At 37.1% G+C, this 22930-nt stretch overlaps 1 protein-coding gene across 1 annotated transcript in view; it reads left to right on the top strand.

Moving 5' to 3' along the window:
- Window positions 1-22930, top strand: part of FBN2 (fibrillin 2) — a 174773-nt gene that overhangs the window by 54786 nt on the left and 97057 nt on the right. The window contains exons 8-14 of the mRNA XM_030005074.1: window positions 9718-9843; window positions 11880-12032; window positions 12798-13031; window positions 13890-14027; window positions 21292-21411; window positions 21981-22106; window positions 22769-22891. Coding sequence (XP_029860934.1) covers window positions 9718-9843; window positions 11880-12032; window positions 12798-13031; window positions 13890-14027; window positions 21292-21411; window positions 21981-22106; window positions 22769-22891 — 1020 coding nt within the window. The remainder of the gene's footprint in view (window positions 1-9717; window positions 9844-11879; window positions 12033-12797; window positions 13032-13889; window positions 14028-21291; window positions 21412-21980; window positions 22107-22768; window positions 22892-22930) is intronic.

The following is a 22930-nucleotide window of genomic DNA, read 5'->3' as shown; positions in this document are numbered from 1 at the left end:
ATGGGTGTAAGAAATTACTGCTATGTATAGTTTCTGTTGAAGAGCCTGGGTAAGTAAAAAATATATAGGAACTGTCCTTCCTTTTTTAGATTAAAAAATGAAGTAGACCATGTTTAATAAGCATAGTTTAATAAACATAGACCATGTTTATTCAATAAACATGTTGATACAATTAAGAGCAACAATTCTGTATAGTTTAAAGTAATGCAGTAGAAAATCGCTGAGTTTTTGTGGGTTTGATGAAGACTTCACTGATTTGAGTGAATTTGCCCTGCCTTGAAAGAAATCAGAACTCTCAACTTCATCCCAGCCAGTGGGTACATTCACATTTAAATTACACAGATAAGAGGACAGCTTGTTCGAGGCTTTGGCTTGTGGTTAGGTGGCAATTTAAGTATTTTACTCAGTATTAGGTTAGAAACAAATATGTGGTTTGTACCCAATTTTGGAAGTTGGCTCAGAGTTTTCCTTAGTTTTGCCTACAATACAGAATTCTCAGAAAAATTAAGTAATACAATCAGTTTGAAAATCACATTTTATAAGTGAAGGTGTTGCATTTGGTGTTGCAAGTAATACTGAAGAGTAAGGAAAAAAAAATATCCAAAGGTATTTTTCACTGGTCCTGTCCTCCACCTTCTTTGGGTTTTTTATGTTGACTAGTTTCAATTTCTGCTCAGTACCCAATAGTATTCCTGTCTTGAGTTTTTCTAGGGGAAACCTGGCTATATCTTGTTAAACCCTTCCAAGAAACAGTTTGCAAGAAATAGAGCTGCAGCCGTAGAAACAGAGCTTTTCTTATGATGGTTGAGGAGAAACTGCAGCAGCTTGTCAATGTGTCTGTGCATGTGCATGTGTATATCTACCTAACCATATAAAAGAGTGCGCTGATAGGTATCCAGCATACGCACAGAGGTTTAGGGCTCTGCAGGGAGCAATTACGTTCACAGGGAAAGCAGGTCCATTTGAACCACTTTAGAAGTAAGTGAACACCAGGAGCTTTGCTGAGACACTGGGAAAAAGAATATCTCCATACATTGAAGACAGTAAGTAGAACAGTAGAAGAGTTGTAGAGCAATAGAACAATAATGGCACCATCTCCACAGCCTTCTGCAGGGTCCAGGGAGAAACCAGAAGGCACCAAGTGGAGTGAGGAATCCTACAAAAGGAAGATGACTGAAAGAGAAATTTGTAATCAGAGCCACTTTCCTTGGGAGAATTAAATCCAAGGCATTTCATCTACCCTGTGCTGCGTGGCAACCTGTGAGGAACAGGGCTAAGCATAAAGTGGGCAGCACAACCTAGTAAAATCTTTAATTTTTTGTGGGGGACAGAATGGGAATGTAACCATAGGCAAGAGGTAGTGGGATTTTTCTTACCAGGGAGGCAAATAGGAAGGAGTGGCTGGGTAGGATACAGGAGAGTTGTAGGCCTTCAGTGAGGCATCAGCATATAGGAAGGAGAATTGGAATTAGAAGAAAAGGAAGAGGACAGGGTGCTTTGTTTTCCCAAGAGCCTTCCTTTGGTCTTGCCCATGTTCGAAAAAGTGGAAAGGAGGTGACTGAGACCACATATCCACTACTCCTGCTGTTTTTAGAAACGGACATCATGCTTAGCAGCTTGTGACCCTTTACGTGGCTTCTTTCTCCTCCATACCTATGTGGAAAAAAGCCTAAAGGATGAAGCATCGCTTTCCATTCATTGCTAACTGCAAAAAACCCAGCTGCTTTTGGAATTGCCTGCCGCTTGATCACTGGCTCTTAAAATTATAACTTCCTTTTTATTTCCTTATTGAGTAGTAGTGGTCAGGGGTGTGGGGGCATTAGTAATAGATGAATCAGAACACAAACTATGAACTTATATAGTAATAATCCAACACTACTTGCTTTTTTCTGATAATGGACTCTAATCATTTGGAAAGATAAATTGGCAGATACCATTAACAATTACATGCAATTTACTTTATGACTAAGTGTTTAAAACAATGTCTAGCACTACTATCAGGTCAGAGACATGGTGCTGTACTGATGTGGATCTATAACTTAAGCACCAGAGCTAACTTGCATCCTACCAGCTCAGAGCACAGGCACAGGAAACTTAACAGCTACCTATACCCACCTTAAATCTGACATACACCTAACATGATTAATTTTGTTAGTATCTTAATGCTATCATTAGCTTCTAAGCAATGTACTTCTGCAATGGTTACACAACATTTAGGAAGTGAATAAACATCTACTGTTTGCAATTGTCTTTGCATAACTGGCTATTTTTACCATCATTTTCTGTTATGTGGGATATCAAGCAATAAGTACAGTTATCATGATTTTGAAAAATTCTAGCAATACAATTTATCTTTCAGTAGAATTCAAGTACACAAAATTCAGAAACATTTTCTTGTAATTATGCCGTTAAATATAAACAAATACCAGAAAAAAAAACCTGCAAATGTTGAATGTTTTCCAAAATGTGACTGTGATGCTTTACTTGAAACTCATTTCAAAGCTGAAGCAAAACCAGCTGTAATTGTTAAACAAACACTTATTGTATTTGATTGTGTAGGCAATGTACAGATTAGAAGTGTATGCTTTGTTGTTCCTCATACTGGATTTGTGTTGTCAGTTGCGAGACATTTCATTGGAAGGCTCTTATTCAAATTGGTATTCTTTGTATTACACCTGTTTATTTTGGCAGGACTCTTTCAGCTTGAGACTGTTTAGAACTTTTTATAGTATTAAATGCAATGATTACCTTAATGTTAGAGAGTAACTTTTACTTTTTTTGATGAATAGTTACTTATCCTTGTTCTTTAGAAGTGCACTTGTTTTTTTGATTCTCTCAAACATGGTGTATTTATTATTATTCCATGAGACTTGTGCAGCAGGAGTAGGACAATAGTGATTTTACCCAAGCCAGCTGTTGAGGTGTTAGTAAAAAAAAAAGGCATTTCTAATGTGATAAATATATAATCAGAGCAAAGACAGCATTTGGATATCTGTTATATGATGGAGTACCATCTCAGTTCAATAAATGAAGTCCCTGTTCTGACGATGTCTGTAATCTGCCCATGGCAGCACTCATGCTTTACTGCTGTTAACTCTAAAAGAGCTCCATGTGAAGGAGACCTGATATGTCCTCTCAGGCAAGGATGCAGTTAAAATATATCAAATAGATGTTTTCACAGAGATCCAAAAAACGCAGGTCATTTTGTATATGTTATGCCTCTGCCTGACATCTGCACTCCAGCTTTGATGCCAAAAGGAGAACTTATTCAGTGATAGGTTTCCTTCCTTCTGAAAACAGTAATTAAAGAATTCTTTGCATTCTACTTCTTTAACCTATCTAAAGCTCTACTTTAGTTGTTAAAAATGTTATTCAGCATCTCTCCCTGTTAGTATCTACAGGAAAAGGTGAATGTATTTTTAACACATATCTGCTTAAAAATTTGTGATGCTTATGGGACCATGCATAATAGAAGTGAAACATCATCTGCAGGCTGGAATATTTGCTGTTATTTCGTAGTTCAGTAATCAATGGGTTTTCATTTCCTGCTTTGTTGGCAGCCAACTGCAGAACAGGTCATATGCTCCGGCTTTGTTTCTTCTAAGCCCCTGCCACTTCTGTCTGTGGCAGAAGTTAGGTACTAATTAGGCCCTGGTCACAGCTTCCCCACTAGCTTCCCTAGTCACATAATTCTCTACAGGGAATTATGCAAATAACAACCTGCAGTGCCCAGTTTGTACCATTTTTTCTGGGAAAAAACCATAATGAAACTGTTACTTGTCCGTTTCCCCATGCCTCACAGCCAAGGTGGTAATGCCAAAATTATACCAGTGTAGGACCATGCTTGCATTATTGGAAGAACGGAGCAGAGAATGAAAGCCAAGCCCTGGTTTTATTCAGGCTTTGTTTTTTTAATAAAGGCTTTGAGAGTTCATAATCTCTCAGTGTGAGATTTATAGGATAAAACTATAGCCAGGTCTTCAAACAATTACACTTTCAGTTAGTGGGACTAGTCATCTGAGTGAAGTTACATCGTGTTTATATATGGATTGGGCCATTGGGAAGGATATGAGGAACTGGCCTCCTATGAGTTAGAACCTGTGTACAGAGAAATTACTTAATAGAAACTGCATTGTTTTAATTAATTTTTTTTATTTAAAAAATTATATAGAAGTTATGTAGTATGGAGTATTCTGCTCACTCCTTTCCCTTCTTTAAGTATGGAAAACCAGAATAAATATTACTTGCTGGCTACAAAGGACGAAATCCAAGTTGGAGTCAGTAACCAGGCAAGGCTCCAGTGTTCAGAGGCAGAGGCTGGAATCTTACACTAACTGTTCAGACCTTCTTTATTTAACAGCAAGTCTTCTACTTAAGAAGGGGGAATTTGAGATCCCCTGCTATATCCTTTGTCCTTAAACATGCAGATGCATTTTGTGGGTTAGAGTTTTTTCTCCAGTTATTTGTCCTGGAAATAATAGCTATTGTTAGAATAAGTAGGAATGTTCATGTTGTGCTTTTTGTGGCATAATGGATTTTGCTAGAACTGTACTAAGCAATAAACATTGCTTTGCTAGTCTATTTACTTGCATTATATTCCTGTGTTTCATTTTAAGAAAAAAAAAGAGTAAAAAGGCATATATTCAGCTTATTGGATTTATTTTGAGCCTCAGATTACAGTTTACTGACACTGACCTTTCAGAAATTAATGGCAATTGTATATCAGTAAAGAAGGTTTAAAGCATTTCCAAAACACATGAGAACAACTTGAATGTGTAACTGTGTCTGTATGCCCTCATGTAGAAATGCAACTAGGTAGCTTAGGCTATTTGGGAAAATATTACCTTAAAAATTAATCCAGCTCATGGTTCAATGTTACTGATTTTATCTATATGCTTTTCTATATTCCTGATTTATAGACTTTCCACAGTAGTCAGGACAACTCCTTCCACTACTGGGCAAGTCATGGAAGGATTCAAGGAATGGGCACAGAGCTGAAAAAATTTGGAAGAGGCCATTACAGGGCTTGTACCAAATTCCAGACACCCAGAGCACTAGTGTGATGTCTTAACTATACAAAAGAAAAACCCCAACCCTTCTCTTTTTTTGGCCTAAAAGTTTTGATCTACAATATATTGAGTTTTCATTGTCTTTTTAGGAATGAAATTCTTTTCATTTTTAGGATGTTATCTTCCAGAATTAATGGAACTTGCATCTATGGGTTATTCAGAGATGGATTGTATATAGATAAACTGAGAGGAGAAATAAGCTTTCAGTTGTGCTTGCTGATTTACATAAGAGGCGAATGACTACTTATTAGTACTTCAAGGATCTAATAAATGTGTTCCACTTACTGTTCTCAAGTTGAAAATACATCATACTCCTTGACTAAACGTAGTTAGTTACGACACCATTTACAGTGAAAGGTACTCTAGGAGGCAGGATGCCTCAGATGCTCTTCCAAAAGATATGTTGCTGTACTATTGCCATCAAAGGGCTAGGACTATATGACGCAGACTAACTCCTTTTTTTTTTTAAATATGACACCAAAATGCAAAGCACCTTTTAAAAGAACAGTTCTATTTCTGGTTTTCCTGCTTTAATGTATAATTTCATTACACTGTGTGTTATTCAGATTTGATACTACCAGATATTACTGTAGACTAAAACTATTTTCAAGGAACCCTTTTTCAGAACTCAGCAGTTGAGAGCCCCTTTTCTGGTACTTTTAATTCAGTTATTCATAAAATCCTGCTTACCGTGGCAGTAAAAGTCATGAATTCTGGATGACAAGTAGCCAGCCTGGGGTTTTTTGGCAGAAGTTCACCTATTAATACTCACACCTGCAAAGTTTATGCCACACATTTAAATTGGTTCTTGCATTGAGACTGGCCTTCTCATCTCCTGTGCAACATTGGAACCGCAGCCATTCACACCACCAGTCTTTTTCACCCTTAAGACAGCATCCCCTCTTACTATCTTTGGAGCATTTTCCTAGAGACCATTAATTTATGTATTTTGGAGGGGGGAAGGGAGGAAATTGAGTAACTTTTTCAATCAGCCATCCTAAAAATAGCTCTTTCTGAGGTAAAGTCTCAGAATTTCCAGTCAGAGGTAACAGAGATCTTGTTGAAAGAATTGCACATAAAAGAACCAGGGAGGGGGAAGGGGAGACAGAGATTTTGCTCAAAAACTAGTGAAAAAAAGAATCCACTGACTTGGTACTGCTCCAGTAAGCAAGAAAATTAATCTTCCACAAGGATTCTCCCTGTTAGTTGGTTAAAAAAAAGTTTTTCTCTCCACATGGAGAAGACTGTGGAGTCTTCCTTCCACTCTGGTCACTGCCCAGATTTCAGGAAGGTACCTCCACCCGTCCCAGCTCACTGTCATTCTTGGACAATAGCCCTAGACAGCGTTAAACTTGTGTCCTTGTGGCCAGGTGAGAAGGATGGTCTCAGTCCTGCAGCTTTGCAGAAGTGGCTAACTATTTCCTTCCTATGTCTTTCACTTGCCAGTACTACAAACTCCACCTACTCATTACCTCAATAGACTTTGTACTACATAAGCAACTACTTTGGAATTTGGCTTCCTTTGGCAGAAGACCAGGTGTTGTGTTCTTGTAATTAAGATTACTGCCTTTAAAGTAGCAGGTACCTGTGCCAAACAGAGTGAAAATGAAGGGAAAACTTTGCCTGCTGGTTTTAGCAGTCAGATTCTTATAGATTCATTTTTCTTGTGTTTTATTTTCTTACGTATAGTAGTTGCTGTTGTACCTCAGTTACCAAAAAAACAAACAAAAAAATGCTATGAAACCTACAAGATTTAAGACCTCTCTGAGAGAGCGACTGAATGAAACATATGTTTTGAAAATGCTATGTAACTAGTTCCTAGCACAGTGATTCTTAAATTTAACTTGGTCATGTATCACTGGTGGCAGTTGCTACCAGCTTTGTGCCATCCCGTTTGTGTTTACAGTATTTGCATCTTCAGACAGTATTTCCATGCTGGTAAATTGTGATCACCGTGCTGGTGATGTCTTTATCAAAGTTTTGGTGCCTCTGAACTTTAGAATTAGTCTTGGAATTTATTTTTTGAACCACTACAGTAGTGATGAAAATGGGTAGTGTAGTATTTCCTTGAAATTGAAAGTGTGCTTCAAGGGATGGTAAAACAAGGGAGTTTTCTTGCATGAGCATCCAGTGACTCTGCCATTGGGAAGGTGTCACTTACCACAAAAAATACGCTCTTCCTGCAGAGTCCTCATTTTGTCCAATTTTTTTGCTTGTCTTTCTGACATGATGTTTCAGAATGTGTGTGTATACAGAAGACAGTATTCATGTTTAAAAGACTTAGGGGTTGTGAAAGACCCATACTGCATGAAAGATCTCAACAAGGCATGCTGCTGGTTCTGGTTCTGGTTTGATTTACACACATGTTTTCATTTAATTGGATTAAATCAGATGGTAAGCAGTTCACCACATTATATGTATTGTCTTTAATATAGTAAATTAATGCAAGATTTCAGAGATTTCCTAGGGAATTATTTGGGTTTGATTTATACCATAATTTGGAATTCCGGAATCTCTGCAGTGGGTAACTATGAAGTCTTAAGTGAAAGCATTATTTCTTAGAAGTGTTTTGATTTAGCAAAAATGAGACTTTCTTTTGTACATACTTGAGCAGATGTCTAAAATGTGGGGAATAGTTGTCATCATTTTGTAACTATTTTAATGTAAAATTTAAACTTTTTGTGTCCTCTGAAATGCTTAAATAACCTTATTAAAAAGACAAAATTTTCACTTCCTCTGATTCTGCTTCATAGTGTAAAACAAACGACAAAGGCCACAGGGTGCTTGTATGTATGGACTAGGTAGGAAGTTTGAAGACGTTACCTGTAAGATAAATTGTCTTTTCTACAATGACACTCCAAATGACATGCCAGTGGGAGAAGGAGTGTTTTATTCATACCTTCACTTTACAAAGAACAGTTTTCACATTCTTAGTGGCCTTGTGGCAAAAAAATTTCCTTTCAGTACTTGAATGTCCTCTGTAGATTCATATCTAAAGGGAGTTCTTCATGTGTGGACCTTCCCACAGTGGGGAGTTACTTTTTTAATATAGTCCCTGTGCATGCCAGATCTTTTTGGCACTCTTCCTTTTCTTTGAGTTTTCACTGTGGAGAATGTAGCAAGGGAGTGAGCAAAGTATTCATCACATAAAAGCCTCCTAAGAAGGAACACCTGCTAAAGTTTATTTCTCAAGCAGTCATTATTTCAAGAGAATTTCTAGAGTGACATATGCAAGGAAATGATAGGTCTGTGTAAAAGTGCAAGGAAGGGTCTGTGGGGTCCCAAGGCTTTCTTACAAGGAATGTGAAGTCCTTCACAGTGTCACCACAAGATAATTTCTGTCACACACTCTTTCTGATGCTTCTCCTGCATTGTTTGACATGAGACAGTCCGCATTCAACAGTCTGACTTTTTTGGTTTGAGTTTTGTTTTGCAGTATGAAAGCTAATTTAAATTAATACTGCATCCAGATTTTTACAAACAAGTTAAGCCAAAATCTTGTACCTATGACTACCTTTGGTATCAAGCCATGCAAAACCTGTGGTATCATATCATTCCAACTGGAAAACATAACTCATCTCAAGCTAGTTAGAAAGTTGGCTCACATTTCCCCATGTTTTCTCAGAATGCCTCCCATTTTAAACTTGGGCCACAGTTCACATTCACTGAAAGCCACTCAAAAAGCTAATGTACAGAGGTCACTTAAAAGCAAAATTAGTTTACTAAAATGACCCTAAAAATATTCATATGTCTTAAAGGTTGTCACAGTTGTAGAAGGAAGCGGTTACTTAAAATGGCTCATTTGTATAAATGGTCATGACATAGTCTTTAGTCTCATGCTGTTCTTCCCGCATGTATTTCTTCCATTCCAGTTTGCTCTGCTGTGCTTCACATCTCTAACAATACAGTCAGACTGCTTCCTCCTATTGCTTCTCATTGCCTCAGCTCCTCGTTTTACTTCCAGTTTGTGCTGGGACAGCACATGGTGCTCTCAGTCCTGGTGCCAAGTGCCTTAGCAGCCCTTTTACATATAGCAGCTCATTCATCAGCTTGATGACATCTCACTTTATATGTATTTACATACAAAATTGTTTCAGTGTTCAGATGAGACCACTACTTTTAGTTAGCAGAAAGATTTGAATGGATTAAAAATATCTGAAAAAAGTAAAAATGCAACATTTGGTCACATTTGAAGAGGTTGGCCAAAATTCTTGCTTATAGTTCAAGTATTAGAAGGCCAGAAAGCAGTCAGATCTGATGAGCAATGTTTCTGTGGTTGCAGAAGTGCAGAGCTGTCACGCTTGGCTGCTGTACCATCTTCCTTCAGCTCAAAAGAAGGATGTATATTTTGGTATTGCGTTGTAGCTGTTGTGTCCTTCTTAGGATGGTACTCAGTATGTGTCATTTAGAGGAAATCCCAGACTGCTGTCACGTACTCTGCAACTTGAAGTGGTGCATCCCTAGAATGTATAAAGAAAACCTCCATTAGATGGCAAACAAAATTATTTGCAGTATGCAAACACCAGCAATATGTTATTCAATCTGAGTTGAATAAAACTTCATTTCAGAAAAGCTCTCGTTCCCTCTTTTTAATACAGTATGTTCAAGTGCTCTGCTAATTATCCTATGTCCTTTCCTTTTTGGATAGACATTGATGAATGCAGCATCATCCCGGGAATCTGTGAAGGTGGTGAATGCTCTAACACTGTGGGAAGTTATTTCTGCATCTGCCCACGGGGTTATGGCACATCTGCAGATGGCTCCCGCTGTATTGGTAGGTATTCCACCCTGTGGGCTTTTAGAGCTCTCAAAGTTATTAAGGCAATTTACACACAGCAGCAGAACTTCTGTCCCAACAATCTAGCACTCCTCCCCACCGCAGGACCTCACTATATGCTAACTCACTAGTATCTCTGATCCAGCTACTTAAAATTCATAACATCCTCCTCTGATGATGATTGCCACTGCAACCATCTTTATGTAGATAGTAGATCCTTCTGTGTTGACTGTATTGTAGCCTGAGAATTCCTGCCTGAGATCTGGTTCTTTGTAGGAAAAAAGTAATTAATATCTCTCTGTTGTCTAGGCCAACATAGGAAATGTTAATTATATTTGTTTTTCTAACCTGCATCTGATGAAACCAAAAGCTAAGCTCTCTTTGGTTCTAAAGGGCAAACATTTATCCTTACCTGGTATTTCAAGTTCCATCTTACGTAGGTTAATTTAACCTTTAGAGACTGATATAAGACACATACATAAACTCAGAAGGCATTAAGTAGTGTATACTGAGGTGCCACCAGTTTGGCTGGAACAGGTAATAAAAGAAACCACATATTAGATTTCAGTAGATTGCAGCTTTTACAGGACAATTTATTTAAAACCTGTTTCTATATTATTAAAAAGATGTATGCTTATTTTCACATATGGTAATTTCTTTTATACAGCTGCACGTGTCAAATATACAGTATAAACCATTCTGATGAATTAACTAAAAATACTGCATACCATGTGTAAAAATCATTAACGATTGCTAATAATAGTGTTTTTTCTAGTTCTCATGTGGTTCTTCTTATTTCAGACATCTCAAAGTACTTTGTTCTCATGTTGGGAAACGGATGGGAATTCTGAAGGGATTTCTGATTGACAGATAAATTATTCAAGCCAGTAGCAACACAAGACCTACAAGTGATTTCCCATGGATAACTTTTTGCACAATGTAGCCAGCTTTTGTTATCCAGGTTCATCTGAGGAGTGCCAAACTTCAAACATATTGTGGCTGGCCTCAGGATTACTGAGAACCTATGATTTCCAGTATGATCAAAATTTCTATGGATTTTGGCATGTTTTACAATCCAGTTTCTAAAGTGGGCTCCCCAAACCAATTGCAAACAAATCACATGCCCTAGTCTGCTAAGGCAGGCCCTTATGTCACAGAGTCTCCTTCTCTTAAATGAAAATGTGTCTGAAAGTTCTTGTGCTCTCAGATGTTTATAGTATTGGAGTATAATTCGTATACTCTAGAAGTATAATTTCTCCTTTACTTAGGAGAAAAGTGAGTAATGTAATCCTTATTAATACAAATTATTTTATTCTTCCCATTTTAAGATAAACATTTGCTTTTAACTAAAATATAAAGATGTGCTCAGTTATTTAATCAGTACCATGTCTTCCCAAATTCATTGAGCTTTTCTCCTAGTCTGCATTCAGGAGTGTGACAATAAAAGATCTAGGATGTGTCCTTGGAGGAACTAGAATATAATAAACACTGGCATATTTATATAGAGTAGTTTTCACATGGCACTACTAAAAATACTGTTGCACATTCAGTCTGTTGAGCAGAGCAGACTGGATAGCAGTTCTTCAGTCTGCTATATCTACACCAAGAAAAAATTCATTAAATGAATTTACTGATGTTGCTGTTGTTACGTGAAATGTCTTAATTCTGCCATAGTAAGCTTTTTATATATTTCTATCTAGTTTCTATTTTTATTGCTTTGTATCATTTGTATCATCCATATTACCTGTTAGCGTGAGCAGACTTGAAGATTGCATGTTGATTAATGCAAGACTACTGTCACTGCAAATATGTGATCCTATAGTAAACCAAACATGGAATGCATTGTTGCTGAGCACCTCAGATGATTATTGGGTGTGTTTTGGGGTATTTGGGGGTTTGTTTTTGTTTTGTTTGGGTTTTTTTTTTTAATATAACTTTTTAAACATTTTAGTCCTTACATGAATTGAATAAGGGAAAGTAATTTTGAGAGTTCGTATTGCTATTTTTTATTTTCTTTTTAAATTAACTTCCAGACCAGAGGGCAAGTACATGTTTCTCCAACACAGTGAATGGCCGCTGTGCACAGGAGCTTCCTGGTAGGTTCACCAAAAGGCAGTGCTGCTGTGAGTCTGGCCGGTGCTGGGCCATTGGATCTGTTCCAGAGATGTGTCCTGTCAGAGGATCTGGTGAGTGGCTTGTTGGTTGGTTGGTTTGTTTTCTCCTTGCTGTCCATTCTAGTTGGGGTAGAGGTCACTGGAATATTTTAAGCTGCTTTAAAATGTAGGCTAAATGGACAAAGAAAGTCAGGAATTACATTATTATTCAATCTTGTGTTTTTAATACTGATGTTACCATCTGTGAACCATTTTTTTCTGGTCCATGATTGTTTGGGATTAGTTTCTTTAACGTCTTTTTGTTGACTTTGGAAATAGTTCTTGGGAAATGGGAAAGATTTTGTGGTCAGGCTCAAAGAGGAAATGACTCTGAGGGTCCATAGTTCATTTTGATTTAAAGGAACAGCTGCTCTCTTGTTCCATTAAATTTTGGGTTACTTTGAACTAGAAATGCGTCAGTATTTTATTTATTCTTTCAACTCTGCTCACAGAACAATAGTCTACATCCCTTGTGAAATGTATTTTCAGTTTATCTATATCAAGATGTCTGAGTGACCAGGGAGTTACAGTGCTGCTGGCAACACATCAACAAAAAGATTTCAACAAATAGTTGTAAATTACAGTACTTCCTTTTATTATTTTTAGTGTCCTTCCTTAAATAACTCCTGTCACAATCATGGGATCTGCTGGAGACTGGGAGTGGGAAAGATAACACATCAGAGAAACGAGGAGTTGGTGTTCTGTTTATTGTAGCGTACGAAGATCTGTATCTTCCTTAAAAGCTGACTCTGAAGGGTTGATTTACATTATGCTTCTCTGTGCATTCCTGTTTAATAGATGAACACCGCAGACTTTGTGTGGATGGTGCTCCTACTGGAGGTGGTTCCAGAGGTGGTGGGACAGGAGGAAACGGGTTCCTTCCTGGTGGCAATGGCAATGGCTATGGTCCAGGGGGAGCAGGATTCATTCCCATCCCTGGGAGCAATGGTTTCTCCCCAGGTGTAGGCGGAGCAGGGGTAGGGACAGGTGCTCAAAGTCCCACTGGAAATGGCCCAATAATTACAGGGCTAAGTAAGTACTTGCATTGTTGTGACTTGTTTCTCTCTTTTTTTATTCCTTCTATTTTTTCCTTTTTTTCTGCTTAGCTTCCAGTCTGGAAATGATATGGTGTTCTTAACACATAAAAATGCCTTTATACACAAGCACATTTAAGAGACCTCAATTGATACATTAGGAAGTTAAGGAGCTCTGTTTTTAACAAGAGTTCAGATGTAGAGGTTTTTTTCTTCACTTCCGTTACAGAGTCCTTGACCCTGTGCTGTCCCTGCTGACCTGTCTTGGTCAGCAGTAGTAGAACCCCACATTTCTAAGTGTTTTCAAAAAAGCACTGGGGTTTAAAATAAACTGTTCTCTTTCCTTGCTCTTCCAAATGTAAAAATTACCTACTCTGCAGGAACATTGCCTTGACTGAAAGCCCAAGATGAATAATATTCAGAGGGAAGTCTCATATATGTAAAATTGCTTATGACATGTGTAAGCTCATCTCTGGGATCAGAACCATAAAGTTAATAAAATGCAAGGAGTATTATTAAGACAGGTACACCAAAACTAGTAAACATACAGGAACAGACTGCTTCAATTTTCACCCAAATTGTTTTTAAATTCATGAGGCCATTGACAATTTTACCAGGCTATACACATAAACTGTAAATCATAATTAAGACTGTTTGTCTAATGTGGTTTTTGTTTCTGAGAGCTGCTTGGTTTTGTTAGTTTGCTGGTGTGTCAACAGATAGTGCTTGCAAAAAATACTTGATTTGGTGGATATATTTATGCACCTGATAACATACTTTCTGAAGCCAAGTATAATCTTCATACTTCAATTTGAAAATATGAATACTTGTCTCGTGTTCTGGTTTTTTTTATTAGCAATACTCAATCAGACAATAGACATCTGTAAGCACCATCCCAACCTTTGTTTAAATGGACGTTGTATACCAACCCTTTCTAGTTACCGATGTGAGTGCAACATGGGATATAAGCAGGATGCAAATGGGGATTGTATTGGTAAGTGCACATTTCTAAAATCCGTTATTCACTTTTAAAATGCTAATATTTTTCTGCTTTAAATCTGGTTTTAAAAAAAAAAAGCGTATTTTTTCTCACCCACATACATACTTATTTTAATGATACTGCTCTTGTGAAAGAGAGTGCAAAGACCATGATATTTACTTAAACTAGAATAATTTAAAATCTTCATGAGAGTTAGCTGTTTCCTTAAAAAAAAAAAAGAAATCTTTAATCACAAGTATTGGTATTGAGTATTGCTGTACTTGATGGGTATTGTACATTTTTGTCTTCACATTCAGTAAAGTAAGTTCTGTTCCATATTCTCCCATTTTTGCTACAGGAGTTAGTGCCAAGTTATGTTCGAGATAATGAAGGGTAGAATTTATGTTTTACCTACTCATAAGGATGAATGACAGTTTGAAAGATATCGAATCGTTATAAAAACGCATTAATTAACTTTTGGTTATATTTTCATTTCATATGAAAGTATTGAATGCTAACTTTTTATAACGAGCTGAATTTGGGATTCTGCACGTTTATTCAGTTGCTGTGGACTTCACTCTTGCAGTGTCAAAGGCTCATCAGGTATTTCAGGGAAAATACAAAATTTGCAGGTTCTTGTGGGGTAATTGTGTGGAGAAGAATCTTGTATGCAGGATTCAGCTTAGTAAATGTATAGACCTAAATAGAAAGGTCTGGTTATATTTCTGACTGAACATTTCCTTACTGATTCTTTATAAAGAACTTAGAGATTTGTGAATGAAAAATATTATAGAAGAGCTTGTTAGTGATAGGCTTCTCTCACTGAAATTGTGCTTTTTGAATCAATTTCTAGGATTATTTATTTCCTCTAATGGATTAGAGGAAAACATAGAAACAAAGGACCACAGAAAATTGTAGCTACATGAATCGTTAAAAAGATCTTCTAATCCAAGACTATGCAGTTTACAGTATGCAAGTGAGAATAGTACAGGCAGATTTTGACATACATGCAGCAAAGCAGATATCAACTAGAAGCTCAGCTGGGAACACTGCATCTCTGAGTTGCAAATTCTTCCACCTCCCACTGAATGCAAACTGAGTATCAGGACCTGCCTGGCTTGGCACTCTGCTGTCTGGAAAAGTGAAATGTGGCAACTGTTGAACAGTACTTTTCTTTTGATGTCCCTGTTTCTTACCTTGTTTAAGCCCTCTGTTTTCCTTTCTCAAATCGACTTGATATATTCTGCACCGGAAAGTTTGCGAGTCCCCTTAGCTAGGCCATTCTCTTACAGCAGACAGGTCAGTTAGAGCTACATTGTTCTCGACAACTGTTTGTACACCCTCTTCTTAAGAAATCTCAGCTGATGGAGATTCTGTCACTTCCCCAGGCAATTGCAGTGCTCCAATAGTCAAATTTCTAGAAAGTTTTCAGAACATCTAATCTAATTTAAACACTACTTTGCAAACATTTCAGCTCATTGTTTCTTGTCTTATCCACAGTATATAAGGAAAGCAGCTCAGTACCTTTCTCTTTGCACTTCTGTGTAGTTGAAGACTGTTACAGTTCTTCCACGTTGTCCTCTATGATATAGCAAGCCAAACTTTTTCAGCTTTTTTTGTTTAGGTGAGAGTTTTCTGTACCTCTGATCCCTGGCTGGGAGATTCAGAAGGCTTAGTCTCTTGCTGCATCCTTGGGCCGCAGGAGCTATAAGTGCATTGTAAGTGGGATGTGGGAGTTTTACTACAAATCTGTCTTGCCTGGCTATTCTTTCTTTATAGTGCATGGAGAGCCCTGGCACTTTTGCTCCCAGCACTAAATTTTGTGTCACTGAAATCAATAATATTTTTAACTACGGTGGACCTTGACTCTTCAGGAACTGTCTTGAAATGTGCTGAGCATCTTTTGAACTGGCATATTGAACTAATGTTTCTTGATAAAATCTAGTTCACAGCTTGTATTCTTTTGTTACTTGCAGGGCAAGTTGAAAATAATCATCTGAAGCACACAGATATTTGTTATCTATTTGATAACACACAATGTATTTGTTAAATTTTTATTCTTTTTGCTTTCTAAGTTCAAATGAAGAAATTAAGATGAGTAATGATAAAAATCTGAATATATGGTTGTTACAAAGCTAGCAACTGAGAAAAGTGAAAGGCCTTTCTAAACTGTACTTTTTGAGGCAACCATCCTGTGTTTGAATCATTAAAAAGCAGTGATAAGTAACATTGTGGTAGAGCATGATTATGATAAATGCTTGCTCATGCTTATAAAGAATTATTCTGCATGAAGAAATATACTGAAAGAGCACATAGCTGTTAAAATAAGCCTGCATACCATGGAAAGGCACAGTATCACCTGTCACTAAAATAATTTTGTGTTAAGGTAAGACAAATTTGACTGAGCTGCTTTGTGCTTCATATCAGAAAGTAGCATAAAGGTAGCATGTGATTAAGTGTCAGTTCACTGTGGCATATGAGATCTGAATGCTGCTAAACCCATAAAGAACTTTTTTTAATTTGAGAAGCATGGAAAATAAATGGCAATGCTGACGTAAAAATTAGTATGCTTTGATACTATTACAAACATTTGATTATTAATCAAATGCATATATTGATAATGTGGCATATGCAAGTTAAGAGTCAAGGAAAAAATTAGTTATGGAAAATAAAGTCAAACTACAGCAAATATTGATGCAGGTGGTAAGGTTAACTCCTAAATAAGAGGTAACTCCAGATTAAATACTAGGAACTAATAATACTAGTAAATTTCAGGTAAGTAGATAAACCAAAAGCCTCACTTGAGCTTGGGTGACCTTTTAGACTTGCTTTTAGTGAATACCAGTTTCAATAACCACTGGCACAAAAGAAGTGGTTCAGTGCCTTTGGCTCTGTTTTGGCTTCCCAGCTGAAATGACCAGGTATTAATGTACTAATTTCATCTGAGAGTGGCTTTCTGGATTAGCCTGGAACAGAATTTAAACTCTGTGGTTGAGTCTGTTGTGAAATGCTTCATTTGCTCTATCTTTGTGCCCCTTTTTACTTAGGTTGCAGCAAATAAAGCTATATGGATTTATTTTAAACTTTTTTATTTTTCAATTCTCATTGAAGAAATTGTGTATGAAAAAATGAAGTAGGACAACCATCTGTGTTTTTTAAAAGGCCCACCCGATTTACATGTGTGGGTACTGAAATTGGTTGAGAGATAGAATGTGTTCTTAACAGCTGGCTGGCATTCTGTTGCTTTCTCTTCTGTGGGGTCACCCTGTAGGCCACCAGCCTTGCGTTCACCTTCCACTCCAGGCTTGTGATAATAGTGAAGTTGTATCTGATTTTCATTTTGAGGTTAAAGTGCCAGAAGACTGAGAATCTAGATTGATGGGTGCATGGAAAAAAAAAAATTGTTGACCTGTGTAATTCTCTAACAGACAGTTATGTGCCCAGGAAAAAGGTCTATTCACTTAGGGAACTTAGTCTCCACTTTATAATGCACACCTCAGCATGAAACAGTAGTCTGAAAACTGAGGCAATTTTGGATGCACTGGATCAAAACAAAAATTTCAGCTTGTTTAATAAAAGCAGAAGATGCTACGCTAGCTACAGTAATGTCCTAGATGGAAAGAATGGAAAAAAAACCCCAATAATGGCTTCCAGCAAGTTTAAGTTGTCATTTTGCCTATTTTTTTCTGTGAGAAACAGATCAGTCATTACTAATTATTTTGACTCTTCAGTGGTTTGCCTTTTGAGTAGCTGCTTGTATTCAGAAGACTTGTTATAAGAGAGAGTACTCTATGAATATTTATCTTAGATAACACAGCTTTGTTTCACTGTTGTTTTCTAATTGTATTATAAAAAAGTAGGCAGAGTATCTCAAGTACCACACTGAATCAGTGATTTGTGAATGGTAGTTGCTATAAATCACACAGAAAGTTGTCTTTGAAAAGTTGGCAGGAACTTAACTTCATGGAATTTCTGTGTGTACTGATTCATATTAAATGGAATTAGAGGCTTTCTTGACTCTAACTTGGATACTCTTATCATTACTGAAAGAACAGTCTTAGGGCATTGGGAACAGTTACATTTCACTGCATGGGGTAATGTTAATTGTATATAAATGAACTTTGCTTCCATACTGCTCTATCTCTCTGGCTGCCTACTTCCCAAGCAATAATTAAGAAGCCAGAAATCATTTGCATAGAGTTAAAGAAAAGTCTTATTTCAAAATTATCCTGCCAAATCAAAAAATAATGGCATTACATACTGCTCTCTGACTTAAACTTGTATTATGCTGCTTTCATGATGGAACATGCCTGATGGGTCAAGGACCATAAATGTCCTAAGTGATCTGACACTGAATGGTCAGTCCCTTTCCCCAAACTGATAGACAGCTGTAATATTATTACCTTTCCTTATTTCATTCTGTTTATAAAAACTCTGGATAGAACTGTAGAGACTTTGAAAGTGGCAGCAAGCCTGTAGCTGTGCTGCATTGAATTTTAGCTGTTTTGCAAATACTAATCTCTGTATTTTAAATTTCGTAATACATCTTCATACTCATCGCAGTAAGTCCTAAGGGGGTTTTGGAAGTTCCATGCTGTGTCTAGTGAAATTCTGACAAGTGTTACAGGTGAAACACTGAAAAGTGGAGATAAGTGTGATGCAAGTGGTGAAAGAGAAGTATTTCACACTGAAGAGGGGTGTGCTCGGAGTTAGAATAAATGGGTTAAATATCTCTGTCTCAGATGTTTCCTGTTTATACTGCTGGAATATGCATGCTTGCAATGCAAACTCAAAGCCAACAGCTCCTTTATATTAACATATATTTGCCATTTTTCTCTTTTATCAAGAGCTTATAAAAATAAGCGCATCTTAAGATGCATATTTTATACGGAAATCATCTGATGCACATGGCTTTGGTAGGATTTTCTAAGCTTAAGTCAGCTATTTCATGGAGGAACACTGCATTCCTGCTGTACAATTTATAAATTAATTTACAGTGAGATACATTTCTAGCATGAACATGTTTTCTTTAACAGATTAAGCAAGTTGAAGCCTATAATAAAGTAATAAATGTTATTCTCTGTAGGAAAACTGAACAAAATAGATGAGTGCCACATCTAGTATTTATATCTTCCCCCTGTCCTCCCCTATACAAAAGCAAGATAAACATACAATAAAGTCATTTGAGTTAAGATGTTTGACAAAACATTAATGTGAAAATGTGATGTAGAATTTGACATTTTGTTGGTAGCTGAGGACTTTGTTCTGAACGCATATCAGCTGAGCACTGAGTTAAAAATGCCCAGTCTAGCACTCATGAGAAAGAGCATCCCCATAGCCAGGCACTATAGAGAAGCATGAGAGCAGGAAACTACTATAATTACATAGAAGTCTACTGCAGTATAAAGATACAGTTACTGTTTTCTCATTGTATTTAACACTCTGAATTTCTCTTTTCTTTATCTTGCTTCATTCTTGTGGTTTTACTGGAGTGGTGGTATCAGCTGCTATGCAAATGTGAATGAGCTAAATATGCGTGAGAGGAGGTATTTGATTCTTCCATTTGCTTTGCCTTTATTCATTTAACTGTTTACCCAAAACGATCTGATTGTATCTAGGCGCCAGGAGTGCCGTAAGTCAGCTCATTAAATCAGTGATTTGGGTAAACCCAGATCTCTTTGATATGTATATTGATGCTATTGGTTTTAACTGTGTATGCATTAACACAGTAAATCCTCTGAAATGTATGGTCTTGTTTATGGTTAAATTAGAACAAAACTGCACCTTCGGCCATTTTTTAGAATCAAGTCATTCATGGCAAAACACTTGCTAGAAGTAGACATTTATTCAACATATAAATGTTCTTATAAGTTTAATTTCTCATTCCATCCCATTATTTCCAAGATGTAATGAACTAAGTTTTAGAACTAGACCTGATAAAGGTGAGTACAAATGATCAGCAGAATTACCCTGGGTTTTTTCCTGGTATTTCTGGTAGCATACACTGCAAAATACATGGGAAAATCATCATTATTAAGAACTGATCAGCAGTGACTTTACTTAGCCCCAACTTCCTATGGCAGTTTACAGCCAGATACCAAAAACTCCGCAAATCACCATTGGCTTTGTGGTGTTAAAGCCTACCTAAATGAAGAGATGAATAATTTCAGACCTGTAAGTGAAATGGAAGGCATAGCTGCAGGGAAAAAAGTCAAATTAGCAAAGGTGATTGATGAAGAAAAGGATTTCATCAAGGGATCCATTCAGTTTGTAACTTCTTAATTTAGCTGTACCAGAGACAAGCTGCTCAGATCATCCTCTGGTAGCTGCAGGAGAGACTGAGGCAGCAGTCCTGCCTGCCAGACCAGAGGGGTGCACTCGCTCTGCTCGCCACATCACCGAGGGCAAGGATCCTGGGAGGGTTTAGAGGAGCATAATTGGGAGGAACAATGAGTGTTATTTTAGAGCTGGGAATAGCTGTCTCGCCACAGACACAGCTGACTCATTGGTAACTACTGGGGATCAAACTTGGGAAGGGCTCTTGAAAGGAGTTAAAACTTTTCAGAGGCTTGTGTCAAATGGGAGTTATTTCTGAGCAGTCACCTGAGATTTAAGGTGCTTAAAGTGTGTTTGGTTGCACCCAAATACCAAAACATTTGGAAAGGGGAGTAAGGTACATTATGGAGAAGGGTTAGATTAAGTCTGGCATTACTCAAATGCAAAGACTGGGGTTGAGGATGCAGTGGGGCATAAATAATTGAGATGTTGTGCACAGACTGTGGTCTCATTAAGAATCCCTCCTGCTGGTGTGTGGCCTTCTCCTCACATTTCTACAATAAACCTGTAATGTAATCGGGGGGGGGGGGGTGTTGGATGCCATGATTTGCTCTGATTTTAAAATGCCAATTTTTATTTGTTTTGGTTTTATTTCAAAGAAGAATGAATGGTCATTCTGTTAAATGAAACTATATTGAATAAAGCATTGTTCACTTTCACTAGGCAGCTGTCAGATCCCATGTCTCAAAATCCTCACACATATTTTTTGCTTTCAAGATGCGTATAAATTATGTAGTAGTATTTCACTTCTTAAAAATGTCTGCCTAGTTGGACTAAGAACAGCTCTGTGTTCTTAGGAAAGTAATGATTTTGCACCAAGAACAAGTTTTAGTATTTAGCATTTGACTGTTAGTTACTGTCTTTTTCACTTAGAAACTCCTAGACTTGAAAAAAATGTTGTACGCATTGTGAAGTCACTAATGCTCCTCTGTGCTGCCAACAGATGTTGATGAATGCACATCCAACCCATGCTCTAATGGAGACTGTGTCAACACACCTGGTTCCTATTACTGCAAGTGCCACACAGGTTTCCAGAGAACTCCTACCAAACAAGCTTGCATTGGTAAGAAAATTTGCTTCACGTTTACTGACACTGCAGATATTCTGACCCCTTATGTCAGATCCCATTGGAGTTCAACAAACAGCTAGCAAAGCGATTTCAGTAAATCCCAACAGTTGTTATATTAGTTGGAGCTCTAGTTCTGGGCTACTATTCCATTTGTTCTATTGTTGCCATTTAATGTTTATCCATTACTCTGGAATATATGTCACTTGGCCAGGGAATTCCCCAGCTGGGAGTTCTACAAAAAAATCAGGAAATAGACTATTAGTACAACAGGTGTATATTTATGTATGTACGCAGATTAATGTGTAAGTAGCTGTTTAAAGGTATTCATAAAGTAATTGCTGAGCATCACAAAACTTAGTATTTATTGTACAGGTCTGTAAAATAATATTTTTCCTATCTCTGATGCAATGAGAATAAATTCTTCACCATTTTTTGAAAGTTTTTTCCAAGTAATATTTAAATAACATGCCAGTATTTTTCAAAGCAATATTTGCCACTATATACATTTTTATCTTACGGTAATTCTCTGATTGTGTGGTTTTGTTTTGTTTTGTTTTCCTTAGATATAGATGAGTGCATCCAGAATGGCGTTCTTTGTAAAAATGGCCGGTGTGTAAACACTGATGGAAGTTTCCAGTGTATTTGCAATGCTGGGTTTGAACTGACTACAGATGGAAAAAATTGTGTGGGTAAGAACTCTTCTAAATAATGGGGCAGGCATTATCTTGGTGATTCTAGAAATTGTACTTCATACTACAATTAAGGATCATTAAGGATTACCTTTTTTGAAATAAGGTACGACCTGGGATGAACTTGTAGCCACTGCATTCAAATAGTTATTGTACAGAACTGCATGATTTCAAAGAAAACTTGAGATAATTTTTGGTTTTGAAGCTACATCTCTCCTCAAGAGTCCCAGGTAACTCGGTGCCAAGAATAACATTTTTCCCTAAAGCTTCATAGCAAGTGCTCCATATATCAGCACTGCTGAAGAAATAACTGGTTTTAATTTTGACTATACTGTGTCAAAAAAAAACTTCCTAGATAAACAAGAAGCTCTTAATTCTATCAGGTGATTGAAGCTTTTTATCGTTTCATGTAAGAAAGACACATGTACCCTGTTCTTCCAGAGATAGTCTGCTGAAACACTCAAAGTAACTGATCACAATGGGAAAAAAATTTGCTGCTTTGTCTATAGAGTGAAAACTCTTCAGATGCTCCATTAGAGTTATGAGTAGAATTTAATCTGCAGTGAAGGAACATGTCGCATCAGTCCTGATCATTTATTTTTACTGTGTCATCTTCTGGAAGGTGAGGAACTGTAAGCAGTTTTCTTTGCAATATTTTGCAGACCATGATGAGTGTACCACTACAAACATGTGTTTAAATGGGATGTGCATAAATGAAGATGGAAGTTTTAAATGCATCTGCAAACCAGGATTTGTTCTGGCTCCAAATGGGCGTTATTGTACTGGTATGTAGAGCTGAGGAGTAACACATTAAGAAAATCTTG

Source organism: Aquila chrysaetos, chromosome Z (genome assembly GCF_900496995.4).
Source record: "Aquila chrysaetos chrysaetos chromosome Z, bAquChr1.4, whole genome shotgun sequence".
Classification (NCBI taxonomy): domain Eukaryota; kingdom Metazoa; phylum Chordata; class Aves; order Accipitriformes; family Accipitridae; genus Aquila; species Aquila chrysaetos.
The sequence above is the reverse complement of the archived record's forward strand: the minus strand, read 5'-3'. Positions and strand labels throughout refer to the sequence as shown.